Source organism: Salvelinus fontinalis, chromosome 27, assembly GCF_029448725.1.
Source record: "Salvelinus fontinalis isolate EN_2023a chromosome 27, ASM2944872v1, whole genome shotgun sequence".
NCBI classification, from domain to species: Eukaryota; Metazoa; Chordata; class Actinopteri; order Salmoniformes; family Salmonidae; genus Salvelinus; species Salvelinus fontinalis.
The window spans coordinates 37,419,081-37,439,289 of record NC_074691.1 but is presented as its reverse complement, the minus strand read 5'-3'; the positions used below and the strand labels follow the sequence as shown (position 1 = coordinate 37,439,289).

Genomic DNA, 20,209 nt, shown 5'->3' with positions numbered 1-20,209 from the left:
ATACTATCCAGAGTTAAACAGAGATAGCAGATAAATACTATCCAGAGTTAAACAGAGATAGCAGATAAATACTATCCAGTTAAAGAGAGATGGCAGATAAATACTATCCAGAGTTAAACAGAGATAGCAGATAAATACTATCCAGTTAAAGAGAGATAGCAGATAAATACTATCCAGTTAAAGAGAGATAGCAGATAAATACTATCCAGTTAAAGAGAGATAGCAGATAAATACTATCCAGAGTTAAATAGATAGCAGATAAATACTCTTCAATCAGGGAGGGTTAGTAGTAACAATGAAAATGGTTTATCGTTTTTAAATGGACATCGTTCTGCAGGGGTCCATATGTCATGGATATAGGCACTCTATGGGATGTCATTCGGTCACTCCCATGAGAAGTACAGCTGCATGTATGTAGCCAGGTAAAATCTGTCGTCAGATACAGTGGTAGGCTAAGTACAGTAGAGATATGCAGGAGTAGCCTGTATGTAGTCATAGACAGTAATAATAGGTATAGGTTCAGGTAAGAATGGATACAGCATAGGACAGCTTTGTGGAGGAGGACTGTAGGTACAACTTGGAACATGACTCAGATCAAGACCACCAGCGTCTCACCGCCATACTAAATAAATACAACACTCTCAGAGAGACTTGTCAGTTGAAATTAAAATGGTTTAATTAAAATAAAGTTTCAGCAGCAGGGCAATTAGTGTTGTCTTTGTGGCACTTCAGGGCTAACAGTAATCACAGACACGGGTCAAATAGGTCCAGAAACTAGAGTAGAAGAACGTATTAGTAATGGGAGAAATGGGTCAGGTCAAGACCCAGCAACCAGCTTTCCCACAGCCAATCACTCTGCCTCACACACACACACACACACACACACACACACACACACACACACACACACACACACACACACACACACACACACACACGCGTATCTAGAGCAAATCAGAACGCCCGCAGGAAATGTAAAACGACCGTTTGCTGTGGAACTGGGTTTTGGTCTCCCCCCCCCTCTCGATAAACACTTCCTCCTCGCTCTCCCACCCTGGGCCCTAGCAACACGTCCACAACGCTGTGTGAGGTGGCACGGCATTGAGGGGACAGAAATAGCTGAGCGAGCGAGAGAGAGAATGAGAGAAACAGAGGGAGAAAGAGAGAGACTGTGGCGAGGGAGAGAGAACTTTGATCGTGTAATTAACAAAAAGAGGATTTGGCTTGACACGGGTTGGCTTGACAAGCAAAGAAAGAGGGGGAAAGAGAGAATACAAGACAGAGTTGGAGAAAGAGAGGGAATTAGATGAAGAGAGAGAGCAAAGGAGAAAGAGAGTGCATCATTTAATTCTAGCCTTTTCAGCAGGCTTCGAAAGAAGGGGAACTTGGTAGACGGCCAGAGTTCAGAGCTGATTGATACTGCTGCCATTGAAAAGAGCTTGACGAAGGCAGAATAATACATCATAACAATAGTAGAGCTGGTTCCCTGACAGGGACAGAGGTATATCTAGCTACTGTACTGAGGACCAGACAGGACCAGAGGTGTATCTAGCTACTGTACTGAGGATCAGAGAGGTGTATCTAGCTACTGTACTGAGGACCAGAGATGTATCTAGCTACTGTACTGAGGACCAGAGGTGTATCTAGCTACTGTACTGGGGACCAGCCAGGACCAGAAAGGTGTATCTAGCTACTGTACTGAGGACCAGAGGTGTATCTAGCTACTGTACTGAGGACCAGAGGTGTATCTAGCTACTGTACTGGGGACCAGCCAGGACCAGAGAGGTGTATCTAGCTACTGTACTGAGGACCAGCCAGGACCAGAGAGGTGTATCTAGCTACTGTACTGAGGACCAGAGGTGTATCTAGCTACTGTACTGAGGACCAGCCAGGACCAGAGGTGTATCTAGCTACTGTACTGAGGACCAGCCAGGACCAGAGGTGTATCTAGCTACTGTACTGAGGACCAGACAGGACCAGAGAGGTGTATCTAGCTACTGTACTGAGGACCAGCCAGGACCAGAGAGGTGTAACTAACTACTGTACTGAGGACCAGCCTGGACCAGAGAGGTGTAACTAACTACTGTACTGAGGACCAGAGAGGTGTATCTAGCTACTGTACTGAGGACCAGCCAGGACCAGAGAGGTGTATCTAGCTACTGTACTGAGGACCAGCCAGGACCAGAGAGGTGTATCTAGCTACTGTACTGAGGACCAGGCAGGACCAGAGAGGTGCAACTAACTACTGTACTGAGGACCAGCCTGGACCAGAGAGGTGTATCTAGCTACTGTACTGAGGACCAGCCTGGACCAGAGAGGTGTATCTAGCTACTGTAATGAGGACCAGCCAGGACCAGAGAGGTGTATCTAGCTACTGTACTGAGGACCAGCCAGGACCAGAGAGGTGTATCTAGCTACTGTAATGAGGACCAGAGAGGTGTATCTAGCTACTGTAATGAGGACCAGAGAGGTGTATCTAGCTACTGTACTGAGGACCAGCCAGGACCAGAGAGGTGTATCTAGCTACTGTACTGAGGACCAGAGGTGTATCTAGCTACTGTAATGAGGACCAGAGAGGTGTACATAGCTACTGTACTGAGGACCAGCCAGGACCAGAGGTGTATCTAGCTACTGTACTGAGGACCAGAGAGGTGTATCTAGCTACTGTAATGAGGACCAGAGAGGTGTATCTAGCTACTGTAATGAGGACCAGAGAGGTGTATCTAGCTACTGTACTGAGGACCAGCCAGGACCAGAGAGGTGTATCTAGCTACTGTACTGAGGACCAGCCTGGACCAGAGAGGTGTATCTAGCTACTGTACTGAGGACCAGCCTGGACCAGAGAGGTGTATCTAGCTACTGTACTGAGGACCAGCCAGGACCAGAGAGGTGTATCTAGCTACTGTACTGAGGACCAGCCAGGACCGGAGAGTCTGATGGGAGGCCTATTGGACACAGACTGATGGGAGGCCTATTGGACACCGTCTGATGGGAGGCCTATTGGACACCGTCTGATGGGAAGCCTATTGGACACCGTCTGATGGGAAGCCTATTGGACACCGTCTGATGGGAAGCCTATTGGACGCCGTCTGATGGGAAGCCTATTGGACGCCGTCTGATGGGAGGCCTATTGGACGCAGTCTGATGGGAGGCCTATTGGACGCAGTCTGATGGGAGGCCTATTGGACGCAGTCTGATGGGAGGCCTATTGGACGCAGTCTGATGGGAGGCCTATTGGACGCAGTCTGATGGGAGGCCTATTGGACGCAGTCTGATGGGAGGCCTATTGGACGCAGTCTGATGGGAGGCCTATTGGACACCGTCTGATGGGAGGCCTATTGGACACCGTCTGATGGGAGGCCTATTGGACACCGTCTGATGGGAGGCCTATTGGACACCGTCTGATGGGAGGCCTATTGGACACCGTCTGATGGGAGGCCTATTGGACACCGTCTGATGGGAGGCCTATTGGACACCGTCTGATGGGAGGCCTATTGGACACCGTCTGATGGGAGGCCTATTGGACACCGTCTGATGGGAGGCCTATTGGACACCGTCTGATGGGAGGCCTATTGGACACCGTCTGATGGGAGGCCTATTGGACACCGTCTGATGGGAGGCCTATTGGACACCGTCTGATGGGAGGCCTATTGGACACCGTCTGATGGGAGGCCTATTGGACACCGTCTGATGGGAGGCCTATTGGACACCGTCTGATGGGAGGCCTATTGGACACCGTCTGATGGGAGGCCTATTGGACACCGTCTGATGGGAGGCCTATTGGACACCGTCTGATGGGAGGCCTATTGGACACCGTCTGATGGGAGGCCTATTGGACACCGTCTGATGGGAGGCCTATTGGACACCGTCTGATGGGAGGCCTATTGGACACCGTCTGATGGGAGGCCTATTGGACACCGTCTGATGGGAGGCCTATTGGACACCGTCTGATGGGAGGCCTATTGGACACCGTCTGATGGGAGGCCTATTGGACACCGTCTGATGGGAGGCCTATTGGACACCGTCTGATGGGAGGCCTATTGGACACCGTCTGATGGGAGGCCTATTGGACACCGTCTGATGGGAGGCCTATTGGACACCGTCTGATGGGAGGCCTATTGGACACCGTCTGATGGGAGGCCTATTGGACACAGTCTGATGGGAGGCCTATTGGACATAATGCATTATGGTTCCTACAGGTTGCCTGGATACAGACCATCTCAGATGAGGTCAAAACACCATCGAGGTGAACTATGTATCCGTGAGGAAAGGTTGTATTGTCAGCTATATACTGTTAACGCCAGCTGTGTCCCCCGAAGGGAGGTGAGGTGGTTCTGTTAGACTGGCACCGTACTGTGTCAACAGACTCCGTAATGTAAGGGACAGCGGTTGTGTTTGGTCAGCTCAGATGTGTTGCAACAGTGAGGTGAAAGGTCGTACGATCGGATAATGTAGAAGCCACCTGCTCTGACTGCTAGTCTTGTCCAGAGCTGATATGCAATAGAGGTCAGGTTGTGTGAGCCTGTGTGTCAATAGACTCCGCTCTATACAAGGCTACGGCTCTGTATGGGAGGCTCTGTATGGGAGGCTCTATACAAGGCTACGGCTCTGTATGGGAGGCTCTATACAAGGCTACGGCTCTGTATGGGAGGCTCTGTATGGGAGGCTCTATACAAGGCTACGGCTCTGTATGGGAGGCTCTATACAAGGCTACGGCTCTGTATGGGAGGCTCTGTATGGGAGGCTCTATACAAGGCTACGGCTCTGTATGGGAGGCTCTATACAAGGCTACGGCTCTGTATGGGAGGCTCTGTATGGGAGGCTCTATACAAGGCTACGGCTCTGTATGGGAGGCTCTATACAAGGCTACGGCTCTGTATGGGAGGCTCTGTATGGGAGGCTCTATACAAGGCTACGGCTCTGTATGGGAGGCTCTATACAAGGCTACGGCTCTGTATGGGAGGCTCTGTATGGGAGGCTCTATACAAGGCTACGGCTCTGTATGGGAGGCTCTATACAAGGCTACGGCTCTGTATGGGAGGCTCTGTATGGGAGGCTCTATACAAGGCTACGGCTCTGTATGGGAGGCTCTATACAAGGCTACGGCTCTGTATGGGAGGCTCTGTATGGGAGGCTCTGTATGGGAGGCTCTGTATGGGAGGCTCTGCTATGGGAGGCTCTGCTATGGGAGGCTCTGTATGGGAGGCTCTCTAGGGGAGGCTCTCTAGGGGAGGCTCTATACAAGGCTACGGCTCTGTATGGGAGGCTCTGTATGGGAGGCTCTGTATGGGAGGCTCTGCTATGGGAGGCTCTGCTATGGGAGGCTCTGTATGGGAGGCTCTGTATGGGAGGCTCTGTATGGGAGGCTCTGTATGGGAGGCTCTCTAGGGGAGGCTCTATACAAGGCTACGGCTCTGTATGGGAGGCTCTGTATGGGAGGCTCTGTATGGGAGGCTCTGTATGGGAGGCTCTGCTATGGGAGGCTCTGTATGGGAGGCTCTGTATGGGAGGCTCTGTATGGGAGGCTCTGTATGGGAGGCTCTGCTATGGGAGGCTCTGTATGGGAGGCTCTGTATGGGAGGCTCTGTATGGGAGGCTCTGTATGGGAGGCTCTGTATGGGAGGCTCTCTAGGGGAGGCTCTCTAGGGGAGGCTCTCTAGGGGAGGCTCTATACAAGGCTACGGCTCTGTATGGGAGGCTCTGTATGGGAGGCTCTCTAGGGGAGGCTCTATACAAGGCTACGGCTCTGTATGGGAGGCTCTGTATGGGAGGCTCTGTATGGGAGGCTCTGTATGGAAGGCTCTGTATGGGAGGCTCTGTATGGGAGGCTCTGTATGGGAGGCTCTGCTATGGGAGGCTCTGTATGGGAGGCTCTGTATGGGAGGCTCTGTATGGGAGGCTCTGTATGGGAGGCTCTCTAGGGGAGGCTCTCTAGGGGAGGCTCTGTATGGGAGGCTCTGTATGGGAGGCTCTGTATGGGAGGCTCTGTATGGGAGGCTCTGTATGGGAGGCTCTGTATGGGAGGCTCTGTATGGGAGGCTCTGTATGGGAGGCTCTGTATGGGAGGCTCTGCTATGGGAGGCTCTGCTATGGGAGGCTCTGTATGGGAGGCTCTGTATGGGAGGCTCTGTATGGGAGGCTCTGTATGGGAGGCTCTCTAGGGGAGGCTCTCTAGGGGAGGCTCTCTAGGGGAGGCTCTATACAAGGCTACGGCTCTGTATGGGAGGCTCTGTATGGGAGGCTCTCTAGGGGAGGCTCTATACAAGGCTACGGCTCTGTATGGGAGGCTCTGTATGGGAGGCTCTGTATGGGAGGCTCTGTATGGGAGGCTCTGTATGGGAGGCTCTCTAGGGGAGGCTCTATACAAGGCTACGGCTCTGTATGGGAGGCTCTGTATGGGAGGCTCTGTATGGGAGGCTCTGCTATGGGAGGCTCTGCTATGGGAGGCTCTGCTATGGGAGGCTCTGTATGGGAGGCTCTCTATGGGAGGCTCTCTATGGGAGGCTCTCTAGGGGAGGCTCTCTAGGGGAGGCGCCATACAAGGCTACAGCTCTGTTTGGGGAGGCCCTATGCAAGGCTAAGGATGTGTATGGGAGGCTCTGTAGGGGAGGCTCTATACAAGGCTACGGCTCTGTATGGGAGGCTCTATACAAGGCTAAGGATCTGTATGGGAGGCTCTATACAAGGCTAAGGATCTGTATGGGAGACTCTATACAAGGCTAAGGATGTGTATGGGAGGCTCTGTAGGGGAGGCTCTGTATGGGAGGATCTATACAAGGCTACGGCTCTGTATGGGGAGGCTCTATACAAGGCTACGGCTCTGTATGGGGAGGCTCTATACAAGGCTAAGGATGTGTATGGGAGGCTCTGTAGGGGAGGCTCTGTATGGGAGGCTCTGCTATGGGAGGCTCTGTATGGGAGGCTCTCTAGGGGAGGCGCCATACAAGGCTACGGCTCTGTATGGGAGGCTCTATACAAGGCTAAGGATCTGTATGGGAGGCTCTATACAAGGCTAAGGATCTGTATAGGAGACTCTATACAAGGCTAAGGATGTGTATGGGAGGCTATGTATGGGAGGCTCTGTATGGGAGGCTCTGTATGGGAGACCCTGTATGGGGAGGCTCTATACAAGGCTAAGGATGTGTATGGGAGGCTCTATACAAGGCTATGGCTCTGTATGGGGAGGCTCTATACAAGGCTAAGGATGTGTATGGGAGGCTCTGTAGGGGAGGCTCTGTATGGGAGGCTCTATACAAGGGTACGGCTCTGTATGGGGAGGCTCTATACAAGGCTAAGGATGTGTATGGGAGGCTCTGTAGGGGAGGCTCTGTATGGGAGGCTCTGTATGGGAGGCTCTATACAAGACTAAGGATGGGTATGGGAGACTCTATACAAGGCTAAGGATGTGTATGGGAGGCGCTGTAGGGAGAATCTGTATGGGAGGCTCTGTAGGTGAGGCTCTGTATAGGAGGCTCTGTACGGGAGGCTCTGTACGGGAGGCTCTGTACGGGAGGCTCTGTACGGGAGGCTCTGTACGGGAGGCTCTATACAAGGCTACGGCTCTGTATGGGAGGCTCTATACAAGGCTACGGCTCTGTATGGGAGGCTCTATACAAGGCTACGGCTCTGTATGGGAGGCTCTATACAAGGCTAAGGATGTGTATGGGAGGCTATGTATGGGGGGCACTGTATGGGAGGCTCTATACAAGGCTAAGGATGTGTATGGGAGACTCTATACAAGGCTAAGGATGTGTATTGGAGGCACTGTAAGGGAGGCTCTGTATGGGAGGCTCTGTACAAGGCTAAGGATGTGTATGGGAGGCTCTATACAAGGCTAAGGATGTGTATGGGAGGCTCTATACAAGGCTAAGGATGTGTATGGGAGGCTATGTATGGGAGGCTCTGTATGGGAGACCCTGTATGGGAGGCTCTATACAAGGCTAAGGATGTGTATGGGAGGCTCTGTATGGGGAGGCTCTATACAAGGCCACGGCTCTGTATAGGGAGGCTCTATACAGGGCTAAGGATGTGTATGGGAGGCTCTGTAGGGTAGGCTCTGTATGGGAGGCTCTATACAAGGCTATGGCTCTGTATGGGGAGGCTCTATACAAGGCTAAGGATGTGTATGGGAGGCTCTGTAGGGGAGGCTCTGTATGGGAGGCTCTATACAAGGCTACGGCGCTGTATGGGGAGGCTCTATACAAGGCTACGGCTCTGTATGGGGAGGCTCTATACAAGGCTAAGGATGTGTATGGGAGGCTCTGTAGGGGAGGCTCTGTATAGGGAGGCGCTATACAAGGCTAAGGATGTATATTGGAGGCAATGTATGGGAGGCTCTGTATGGGAGGCTCTATACAAGACTACGGCTCTGTATGAGGAGGCTCTATACAAGGCTAAGGATGTGTATGGGAGGCTCTGTAGGGGAGGCTCTGTATGGGAGGCGCTGTATGGGAGGCTCTATACAAGGCTAAGGATGTGTATGGGAGGCTCTATACAAGGTTAAGGATGTGTATGGGAGGCTCTGTATGGGAGGCTCTGTATGGGAGGCTCTATACAAGGCTAAGGATGTGTATGGGAGGCTCTGTAGGGAGGCTCTGTAGGGGAGGCTCTGTAGGGGAGGCTCTATACAAGGCTAAGGATGTGTATGGGAGGCTCTGTATGGGAGGCTCTATACAAGACTACGGCTCTGTATGGGGAGGCTCTATACAAGGCTAAGGATGTGTATGGGAGGCTCTGTATGGGAGGCTCTATACAAGGCTACGGCTCTGTATGGGGAGGCTCTATACAAGACTAAGGATGTGTATGGGAGGCTCTGTAGGGGAGGCTCTGTATGGGAGGCGCTATACAAGGCTAAGGATGTGTATGGGAGGCTCTGTAGGGGAGGCTCTGTAGGGGAGATTCTGTAGGGGAGATTCTGTAGGGGAGGCTCTGTAGGGGAGACTCTGTAGGGGAGACTCTGTAGGGGAGACTCTGTAGGGGAGACTCTGTAGGGGAGACTCTGTAGGGGAGACTCTGTAGGGGAGACTCTGTAGGGGAGACTCTGTAGGAGAGACTCTGTAGGAGAGGCTCTGTATGGGAGGCTCTGCTATGGGAGGCTCTGCTATGGGAGGCTCTGTATGGGGAGGCTCTGTATGGGGAGGCTCTGTAGGGGAGGCTCTGTAGGGGAGGCTCTGTAGGGGAGGCTCTGCTGGGGAGGCTCTGCTGGGGAGGCTCTGCTGGGGAGGCTCTGTAGGGGAGGCTCTGTATGGGAGGCTCTGTATGGGAGGCTCTGCTAGGGGAGGCTCTGTAGGGGAGGCGCTGCTAGGGGAGGCTCTGCTAGGGGAGGCTCTGCTAGGGGAGGCTCTGTAGGGGAGGCTCTGTAGGGGAGGCTCTGTATGGGAGGCTCTGCTAGGGGAGGCTCTGCTAGGGGAGGCTCTGCTAGGGGAGGCTCTGTAGGGGAGGCGCTGCTAGGGGTGGCTCTGCTAGGGGAGGCTCTGTAGGGGAGGCTCTGTAGGGGAGGCTCTGTAGGGGAGGCTCTGTAGGGGAGGCTCTGCTAGGGGAGGCTCTGTAGGGGAGGCTCTGTAGGGGAGGCTCTGTAGGGGAGGCTCTGTAGGGGAGGCTCTGCTAGGGGAGGCGCTGCTATGTTGAAGCCAGCGGTTACATCTTTCAATCCTGGACAGGGCCGTAGAAATACAGACTTTTCTAATGACCACCATACTTGAACCAAAAGTTCCACCTTCAAAAGACAATGAAATTCTAGTCAGAATGCAGATCAGAATGTTCTTGTTCTCAAACGTTTCAAGTCTACATGGAATGATAGTTTGCAAAACTCGATTATAGAATACCGTTTCTCTGACTCGCCGGTCGACCAAGCAGCTGCCAGTTACTGTAGGCTAGCCAATAGCATCTCTTCATCCGCTGGGAGAAAGAGGCAGGGCTAGAGGCAGGGCTATAACACCGTCAACACCGGAAACGTAGCACACTATGTCACTTCCTGTTCACTTCCTGTTCCCTTCCCAGGTTAAGGAAGTGACACATTTGAAATGGGACGTGTTGTTCAGAACAGACCGACAGGACAAACCTCAGTGGGATGGGTTACTAACAGAACAGAAATGCTATTAATAAAGGCTGATATGCACTATAAAGAGATGCAAAATTCATGGTCACTTTTCAAGAGCATCTTATGTCAGATAATTTACTGGAATAAGGTCAAGCTGAGCGCCACTGCATTCAGTTTCAGAGTTAATATATTGTGGTTCCTGTCCAATGTACTAGTTGATGAACAGCAAGGCTGTTGAAGATAGAGCAGCAGAGAGGCAGGGGGCTGCACAGAGAGTAATGACTCTTCACTCCATGTGGGAGTGGAAGGGATGAAGGGATGGAGAACGAGAGCGAGAGCGAGAGCGCGAGAGAGAGTGAGAGAGTGAGAAAGAAAAGAAAAATATGGAGAGAACAGCAGGGAGAGAGAAAGAGCGACAGAGAGAATGTGTGGGAGACAGAATGATGCAGAGAGATGGAAAGATGGACCAAATTAAATAGCAGATGGACAAAGCGGAAGAACAGGAGAGGGATTGAGTCAGTCAGCATAGCTGGCGTCAGTCGACAGAGACCTCTTCTCTCATCTGGGAAACAGTCGACAGAGACGTCTTCTCTCATCTGGGAAAAAGGAGACAGAGACCTCTTCTCTCATCTGGGAAACAGGAGACAGAGACCTCTTCTCTCATCTGGGATACAGGAGACAGAGACCTCTTCTCTCATCTGGGAAACAGGAGACAGAGACCTCTTCTCTCATCTGGGAAACAGGAGACAGAGACCTCTTCTCTCATCTGGGAAACAGGAGACAGAGACCTCTTCTCTCATCTGGGAAACAGGAGACAGAGACCTCTTCTCTCATCTGGGAAACAAGAGACAGAGACCTCTTCTCTCATCTGCGAAACAGGAGACAGAGACCTGTTCTCTCATCTGGGAAATAGGAGACAGAGACGTCTTCTCTCATCTGGGAAACAGGAGACAGAGACCTCTTCTCTCATCTGGGAAACAGGAGACAGAGACCTCTTCTCTCATCTGGGAAACAGGAGACAGAGACCTCTTCTCTCATCTGGGAAACAGGAGACAGAGACCTCTTCTCTCATCTGGGAAACAAGAGACAGAGACGTCTTCTCTCATCTGGGAAACAGGAGACAGATCTAGACCCCTCAGGCACATTCTCACATCATGAAGGACCACAATACACCCGTACAACACTGTATCAATACTATAGCCAACCACAATACTCTTACAACACTGTATCAATACTATAGCCAACCACAATACACTCTTACAACACTGTATCAATACTATAGCCAACCACAATACACTCTTACAACACTGTATCAATACTATAGCCAACCACAATCAATCAATCAATCAATCAATTTTATTTTATATAGCCCTTCGTACATCAGATAATATCTCGAAGTGCTGTACAGAAACCCAGCCTAAAACCCCAAACAGCTAGAATGCAGGTGTAGAAGCACTGTGGCTAGGAAAAACTCCCTAGAAAGGCCAAAACCTAGGAAGAAACCTAGAGAGGAACCAGGCTATGAGGGGTGACCAGTCCTCTTCTGGCTGTGCCGGGTGGAGATTATAACAGAACTATGCCAAGATGTTCAAAAATGTTCATAAGTGACAAGCATGGTCAAATAATAATCATGAATAATACACTACAATACACTCTTACAACACTGTATCAATACTATAGCCAACCACAATAATCTTACAACACTGTATCAATACTATAGCCAACCACAATACTCTTACAACACTGTATCAATACTATAGCCAACCACAACACTTGTACAACACTGTATCAATACTATAGCCAACCACAATACTCTTACAACACTGTGTCAATACTATAGCCAACCACAATACACTGATATAACTGTATCAATACTATAGTCAACCACAATACTCGTACAACACTGTATCAATACTATAGCCAACCGCAATACACTCACATAACGGTGTATCAATACTATAGCCAACCACAATACACGCGTATAACTGTATCAATACTATAGCCAACCACAATACACGCATATAACGGTGTATCAATACTATAGCCAACCACAATACACTTCTGAAACAATGTATCAAATCCAGACTAAAGGGCAGAGCTGGTCTGCTGGTCTTACAACTGGAGAACTACAGCACAACAGTCAAGGTCCAACTAGGCTGCATTACATTCCTATAACCCTGGATCATAGCCAGACAGTGCAATGGACGACAGAATTATCTCACCTAGGAGCAAAACAGAACATTTCCACAGATCCTTTTTAACTTTATGCCACGAGGCTTTTTAAAAAGACACCAACACTTACTTCATAAGCTTCATTCATGATGTGCCGCTTTCAATGTCTGTGTCCCTGCTGTTTAAAAAAATATATATTGTTGTGTATTTATTGGTATTATTTGTATTGGATGGTGCAATTAAATGTCCCCGTTGGAGGACGAATTGAGTGATCTTGTGTGGACAAACACCTGGACCACTACACTGAGGAAAGAGGGTCCTTCTCCAAGGGGCTCATGGGAAGAAGCAGTGTGGTGAATGTTTTTGTTTTTAGCTCAGGCACGCTGTGTAGGCCAAAAAGGGGGTCCTCTGTAAATGCCTCACAGACTATGGTTGAACAAAAGGTTGTTCCAAACAAAGGGTCTGTTGTGTGGCGTGTCAGAGAGGAACAACAGGTTACTGTGTCTGGGACAGAATAGACCGTTAGTAGGCTGTATTCAACACCAGAGGCTGGGTAGGAGGAGGTTTACCATGAAGACAGTATTCAACACCAGAGGCTGGGTAGGAGGAGGTTTACCATGAAGATAGTATTCAACACCAGAGTCTGGGTAGGAGGAGGAGGTTTACCATGAAGACAGTATTCAACACCAGAGGCTGGGTAGGAGGAGGTTTACCATGAAGACAGTATTCAACACCAGAGGCTGGGTAGGAGGAGGTTTACCATGAAGACAGTGTGACAACACCAGAGGCTGGGTAGGAGGAGGTTTACCATGAAGATAGTATTCAACACCAGAGTCTGGGTAGGAGGAGGTTTACCATCAAGACAGTATTCAACACCAGAGGCTGGGTAGGAGGAGGTTTACCATGAAGACAGTGTGACAACACCAGAGGCTGGGTAGGAGGAGGTTTACCATCAAGACAGTATTCAACACCAGAGGCTGGGTAGGAGGAGGTTTTACATCAAGACAGTATGACAACACCAGAGGCTGGGTAGGAGGAGGTTTACCATGAAGACAGTATTCAACACCAGAGGCTGGGTGGGAGGAGGTTTACCATGAAGACAGTGTGACAACACCAGAGGCTGGGTAGGAGGAGGTTTACCATGAAGATAGTATTCAACACCAGAGGCTGGGTAGGAGGAGGTTTACCATGAAGATAGTATTCAACACCAGAGGCTGGGTGGGAGGAGGTTTACCATGAAGACAGTGTGACAACACCAGAGGCTGGGTAGGAGGAGGTTTACCATGAAGATAGTATTCAACACCAGAGGCTGGGTAGGAGGAGGTTTACCATGAAGATAGTATTCAACACCAGAGGCTGGGTGGGAGGAGGTTTACCATGAAGACAGTGTGACAACACCAGAGGCTGGGTAGGAGGAGGTTTACCATGAAGACAGTATTCAACACCAGAGGCTGGGTAGGAGGAGGTTTACCATGAAGACAGTGTGACAACACCAGAGGCTGGGTAGGAGGAGGTTTACCATCAAGACAGTATTCAACACCAGAGGCTGGGTAGGAGGAGGTTTACCATGAAGACAGTGTGACAACACCAGAGGCTGGGTAGGAGGAGGTTTACCATCAAGACAGTATTCAACACCAGAGGCTGGGTAGGAGGAGGTTTTACATCAAGACAGTATGACAACACCAGAGGCTGGGTAGGAGGAGGTTTACCATGAAGACAGTATTCAACACCAGAGGCTGGGTGGGAGGAGGTTTACCATGAAGACAGTGTGACAACACCAGAGGCTGGGTAGGAGGAGGTTTACCATGAAGATAGTATTCAACACCAGAGGCTGGGTGGGAGGAGGTTTACCATGAAGACAGTGTGACAACACCAGAGGCTGGGTAGGAGGAGGTTTACCATGAAGATAGTATTCAACACCAGAGGCTGGGTAGGAGGAGGTTTACCATGAAGATAGTATTCAACACCAGAGGCTGGGTGGGAGGAGGTTTACCATGAAGACAGTGTGACAACACCAGAGGCTGGGTAGGAGGAGGTTTACCATGAAGACAGTATTCAACACCAGAGGCTGGGTAGGAGGAGGTTTACCATGAAGACAGTGTGACAACACCAGAGGCTGGGTAGGAGGAGGTTTACCATGAAGACTGTATTCAACACCAGAGGCTGGGTAGGAGGAGGTTTACCATGAAGATAGTATTCAACACCAGAGGCTGGGTGGGAGGAGGTTTACCATGAAGACTGTATTCAACACCAGAGGCTGGGTAGGACGTTACTTTCGATTTTGACCCCCCCCCCCCCCCCCTGTTCAGGGGCACATTGTTCCATTTCTGTTAGTCACATGTCTGTGGAACTTGTTCAGTTTATGTCTCAGTTGTTGAATCTTGTTATGTTTATACAAATATTTACACACGTTAAATTTGATGAAAATAAACGCAGCTGACAGTGAGAGGACGTTTATTTTTGCTGAGTTTATTTGTACTGTGTGTGTTGGGCTGATGGAAGACCCATTGGGTTATGCCTTCAAGTCAATCCCTTTATTCAGACGTTAACATTATCACAATGCTTACAGATGGGAGTATCGTCTACTGCTTATCGGAGCGAGGAAGAGCAGCGTTGCATTTTTATCACCAATGTCTTTATTTCACCTAGACGAGAACATTATTCATGCATTTCTCATAACCCCACAGACTGGCTTATCATTATCATCAGAGTTCCAGGAAGGTGTTATCAACGGAGGTGGTGTGAAACTGAGAGACCGGCTCTCCTATAACCAACACCAGCAGCTCTCCTCCTGTAACGCCGAGAGACCGGCTCTCCTCTTGTAACGCCGAGAGACCGGCTCTCCTCCTGTAACGCCGAGAGACCGGCTCTCCTCCTGTAACGCCGAGAGACCGGCTCTCCTCCTGTAACGCCGAGAGACCGGCTCTCCTCCTGTAACGCCGAGAGACCGGCTCTCCTCCTGTAACGCCGAGAGACCGGCTCTCCTCCTGTAACGCCGAGAGACCGGCTCTCCTCCTGTAACGCCGAGAGACCGGCTCTCCTCCTGTAACGCCGAGAGACCGGCTCTCCTCCTGTAACGCCGAGAGAACAGCTCTCCTCCTGTAACGCCGAGAGAACAGCTCTCCTCCTGTAACGCCGAGAGACCAGCTCTCCTATAACCAACACCACCAGATCTATCAATATCATTTGGCATAGGTGGCTAATGTGGATTTAAATCTGAAAAGTCATAATTGTTTACAAAAAAGTCTGAGCCTCCCAGGCTCATGTTACCCAGGGTTAAGAACATACATTATAGACTAATAATATTACAGTTTATTGAATTGTATTACAGCCGCAACTTATTCCACGGATCCCTAAAATCTGTTTAATCTGTTGATAGTAATATTCTTTTCTTTTTAAAAGTCTCCCTGCAAAACCTCCTGGGCTCGAAACCTGGGTTTTAGGTGTATAAGTGGTCTGATGGACGTGAGGTCTCAAACACCTTCCAGCCTGTGGTTATCCACAATGCACTTGGGCTCCAGGTTGATCCTATTAACGCTCTGAACTCTTTTCCCCATCACCTCTCTTCCAAAAGACACACACCTGTCAAAAAAAAACATCCCATTCTCCCAGCTGTCTGTCCGTGTGACTAACTCAAAAGGCATTCTGAACACACACAGACACGATCCTCAGCAGGCTCAAATCAAAAGCCTTCTCATTACCCCCGGTTAGAGGCTAGCGAAAGGCAGGAAGAGCAGTGTGTCACGCTAGACAAGCCCTAATCACAGTGTTCAGCAGAATAATGGCTCTGTGTAGCCGTCCACTCTCGCAGGAAGGAGAACGAAAAGATAACCCTGATGTAAATCTAGATGTCATCCTAGTTTTACATTTGGAGAAAGGATTTGGTGTTTGTAGCCCGACTACGTCCATGTTGCCTGTGATAAACAGACGATACAGAGGACCCAGGATGCTCATCTAGACTCTTCCACTGTTATCAGTGTCTGTTCGTAGACCTGAATGACGCTTCATATTTTAACCTCACCAATTAAGAAAAACTTCACCACCATTTCCCATTCCCAGTCATTTATTGGGTAAATCACCAACGTTTCAGGCATCACTGTGCCGTCTTCAGGGTAATGTCATGAATACTTGAACCAGGTTATGTAGACAAACAGCGCAATTAGTTTGTTTACATAACCTGGTTCAAGTATTCATGACATTACCCTGAAGACGGCACAGTGATGCCTGAAACGTTGGTGATTTAGAGAGTTTATATTTAGAGTGTGCGACTCTTTATTTTTGATCGTTTTTTCGCCGTTAGTCAGCACCTCCACACAAAATATTGTTTTATGGGTGTGCGACAGCTCATGTTGTTTATTCTATAATTCCCCATTTCACCTACTTTCCCTACTCAGTCTCTCTCCGTCTCTCTCCACTTCCAATTTAGAGTACAGGGTGAGTAGGAGGAGAACGATAGCAGCTTCCCGAGACAGCAGCTCCAGCAAAGCTGGGAGGAGGGGGAGGAGGAGGAGAACGATAGCAGCTTCCCGAGACAGCAGCTCCAGCAAAGCTGGGAGGAGGAGGGGGAGGAGGAGGAGGAGGAGAACGATAGCAGCTTCCCGAGACAGCAGCTCCAGCAAAGCTGGGAGGAGGAGGGGGAGGAGGAGGAGGAGGAGGAGAACGATAGCAGCTTCCCGAGACAGCAGCTCCAGCAAAGCTGGGAGGAGGAGGAGGAGGAGGAGGAGGAGAACGATAGCAGCTTCCCGAGACAGCAGCTCCAGCAAAGCTGGGAGGAGGAGGGGGAGGAGGAGGAGAACGATAGCAGCTTCCCGAGACAGCAGCTCCAGCAAAGCTGGGAGGAGGAGGGGGAGGAGGAGGAGGAGAACGATAGCAGCTTCCCGAGACAGCAGCTCCAGCAAAGCTGGGAGGAGAAGGAGGAGAAGGAGAACGATAGCAGCTTCCCGAGACAGCAGCTCCAGCAAAGCTGGGAGGAGGAGGGGGAGGAGGAGGAGGAGGAGAACGATAGCAGCTTCCCGAGACAGCAGCTCCAGCAAAGCTGGGAGGAGGAGGAGGAGGAGGAGGAGAACGATAGCAGCTTCCCGAGACAGCAGCTCCAGCAAAGCTGGGAGGAGGAGGAGGAGGAGGAGAACGATAGCAGCTTCCCGAGACAGCAGCTCCAGCAAAGCTGGGAGGAGGAGGGGGAGGAGGAGGAGGAGGAGAACGATAGCAGCTTCCCGAGACAGCAGCTCCAGCAAAGCTGGGAGGAGAAGGAGGAGGAGGAGAACGATAGCAGCTTCCCGAGACAGCAGCTCCAGCAAAGCTGGGAGGAGGAGGGGGAGGAGGAGGAGGAGGAGAACGATAGCAGCTTCCCGACACAGCAGCTCCAGCAAAGCTGGGAGGAGGAGGGGGAGGAGGAGGAGGAGGAGAACGATAGCAGCTTCCCGAGACAGCAGCTCCAGCAAAGCTGGGAGGAGGGGGAGGAGGAGGAGAACGATAGCAGCTTCCCGAGACAGCAGCTCCAGCAAAGCTGGGAGGAGGAGGGGGAGGAGGAGGAGGAGGAGGAGGAGAACGATAGCAGCTTCCCGAGACAGCAGCTCCAGCAAAGCTGGGAGGAGGAGGGGGAGGGGGAGGAGGAGGAGGAGAACGATAGCAGCTTCCCGAGACAGCAGCTCCAGCAAAGCTGGGAGGAGAAGGAGGAGGAGGAGAACGATAGCAGCTTCCCGAGACAGCAGCTCCAGCAAAGCTGGGAGGAGGAGGAGGAGGAGGAGGAGGAGGAGGAGGAGGAGGAGGAGGAGGAGAACGATAGCAGCTTCCCGAGACAGCAGCTCCAGCAAAGCTGGGAGGAGGAGGGGGAGGAGGAGGAGGAGGAGAACGATAGCAGCTTCCCGAGACAGCAGCTCCAGCAAAGCTGGGAGGAGGAGGAGGAGGAGGAGGAGGAGGAGAACGATAGCAGCTTCCCGAGACAGCAGCTCCAGCAAAGCTGGGAGGAGGAGGGGGAGGAGGAGGAGGAGGAGGAGGAGAACGATAGCAGCTTCCCGAGACAGCAGCTCCAGCAAAGCTGGGAGGAGTAGGAGGAGAACGATAGCAGCTTCACGAGACAGCAGCTCCAGCAAAGCTGGGAGGAGGAGGAGGAGGAGGAGGAGGATAGCGTTTGTTAGGAACACTACAGATAGCGTTTGTTAGGAACACTACATGCTATTCTACCTTGATATGAGAAAATGAGGGTCGCCTACTCACTACTTTCCTCCCGTAAAACACAAGTGTTACTGTTCTAAAAGCCCCATGAGTCTTTGTAAAAGGTGTTCTGTTCTGCTGAGATGAAAAATGGTTGGTTCTGAAGTGGTTGAGTGGAGGCAGAGAGGACATCTAACAGCCATTTGGGTAGATGGGAAAGTTCTCAATAGCTCTCCTTTCCTTTTTACTAGTTAATACTGGATTTAAATACAATACAGAGACACAATTTCTAATAAAATAAAAAAAACACTTTCCTTCACATAATAACATCCCACCGGTCCAAGATAGGAAATAGAACTCTTGGAACACTACAATGCCAGAGGAAACAGAACAGCACAGCAGTCTCCTTGACAACCAACCATTTAACATTTTTGTCATTTAGCAGATGCTCTTATCCAGAGCCACTTACAGGAGCGATTCAAGTTAAGTGCTCTAATGACTTAGTGCTCTAGCTCAAGAGCACATTGACAGATTGGTTTGAATCCCCGAGCCGACTAGGTGAACAGTGACCTTTCGGGTTACTGTCCCAACTCTCGTAAAACCTCTTGAAGCTAGGGGGCAGAATTTTTATGTTTGGAAGAAGAAAAAAATCCCATTGTAAGCTGCCTATTTCTCAGGTCCAGATGCTAGAATATGCATATAATTGACAGAGTAGGATAGAAAACACTCTAACGTTTCCAAAACTGTCCAAATATTGTAGTGAGTATAACAGAACTGATTTTGCAGGTGAAATCCAACCCGGAAGTGACTCTTATTTTGAAAAATCACTGTTCCATTGCCTGCCTTTCGTCCATTTAAAGGGATATCAACCAGATTCCTTTTACTGTGGCTTCCTCGGGGTGTGAACAGTCTTTAGACATAGTTTCAAGCTTTTATTCTGAAAAATGAGCGAGATTTATCAAATCGCGTCAGTGGATAGACGGATGTCCTTCCATTAGTTCATGCGCGCGACACTGGTAGCTAGACATTTTCTTTCCCTCCAGTATTGAATAGTTTTCGTCCGGTTGAAATATTATCGATTGTTTATGTTAAAAACAACCTGAGGATTGGTTATTAAAACGTTTGACATGTTTTTACGACCTTTACGGATACTATATGGAATTTTCGTCAAGCCTTGATGACCTGCCTAAGGCTGTGGAATACTGAACATAACGCACCAAACAAATGGAGGTTTTTTGATATAAAAATAATCTTTATCGAACAAAAGGAACATTTATTGTGTAACTGGGAGTCTCGTGAGTGCAAACATCCGAAGATCATCAAAGGTAAGCGATTAATTTTATTGCTTTTCTGACGTTCGTGAACAATCTACATTGCTCCTAGGTGTTCTTAATGTTTTGTCTAGTGATCGATAAACTCACACAAACGCTTGGATTGCTTTCGCTGTAAAGCATATTTTCAAAATCTGACACGACAGGTCGATTAACAACAAGCTAAGCTGTGTTTTGCTATATTGCACTTGTGATTCATGAATATAAATATTTTTTGATTTTTTTTTAAATTTGGCACTCAATTAAGCGGTTGTTGATGAAAATGATCCCACTAAAGGATCCGTGCGGCAAGATTAACTGCTAGGCTACCTGCTGCCCAGTGCTAGAATCTACAGTGAATTTAAAATCCTGCTCAGAGAGCCGCATAAAGGAATCATTTATGAGAACAATCCCTTTAACAGTCAGTCATAGACAGTCCCTTTAACAGTCAGTCATAAACAATCCCTTTAACAGTCAGTCAGACACTCCCTTTAACAGTCAGTCATAGACACTCCCTTTAACAGTCAGTCATAGA

At 49.8% G+C, this 20,209-nt stretch overlaps 2 protein-coding genes across 7 annotated transcripts in view; one reads left to right on the top strand and one right to left on the bottom strand.

The window, feature by feature from the left end:
* LOC129825522 (signal-induced proliferation-associated 1-like protein 1) overlaps positions 1-20,209 on the bottom strand; it is a 224,658-nt gene that overhangs the window by 116,659 nt on the left and 87,790 nt on the right. The gene's annotated exons all lie outside the window — the stretch shown is intronic.
* Positions 14,112-18,261, top strand: LOC129825681 (golgin subfamily A member 6-like protein 24). Its single transcript, XM_055885868.1, has 3 exons — positions 14,112-14,141; positions 16,654-17,927; positions 18,027-18,261. The coding sequence occupies exons 1-3, from the start codon at positions 14,112-14,114 to the stop codon at positions 18,259-18,261; spliced, it is 1,539 nt and encodes a 512-aa protein (XP_055741843.1).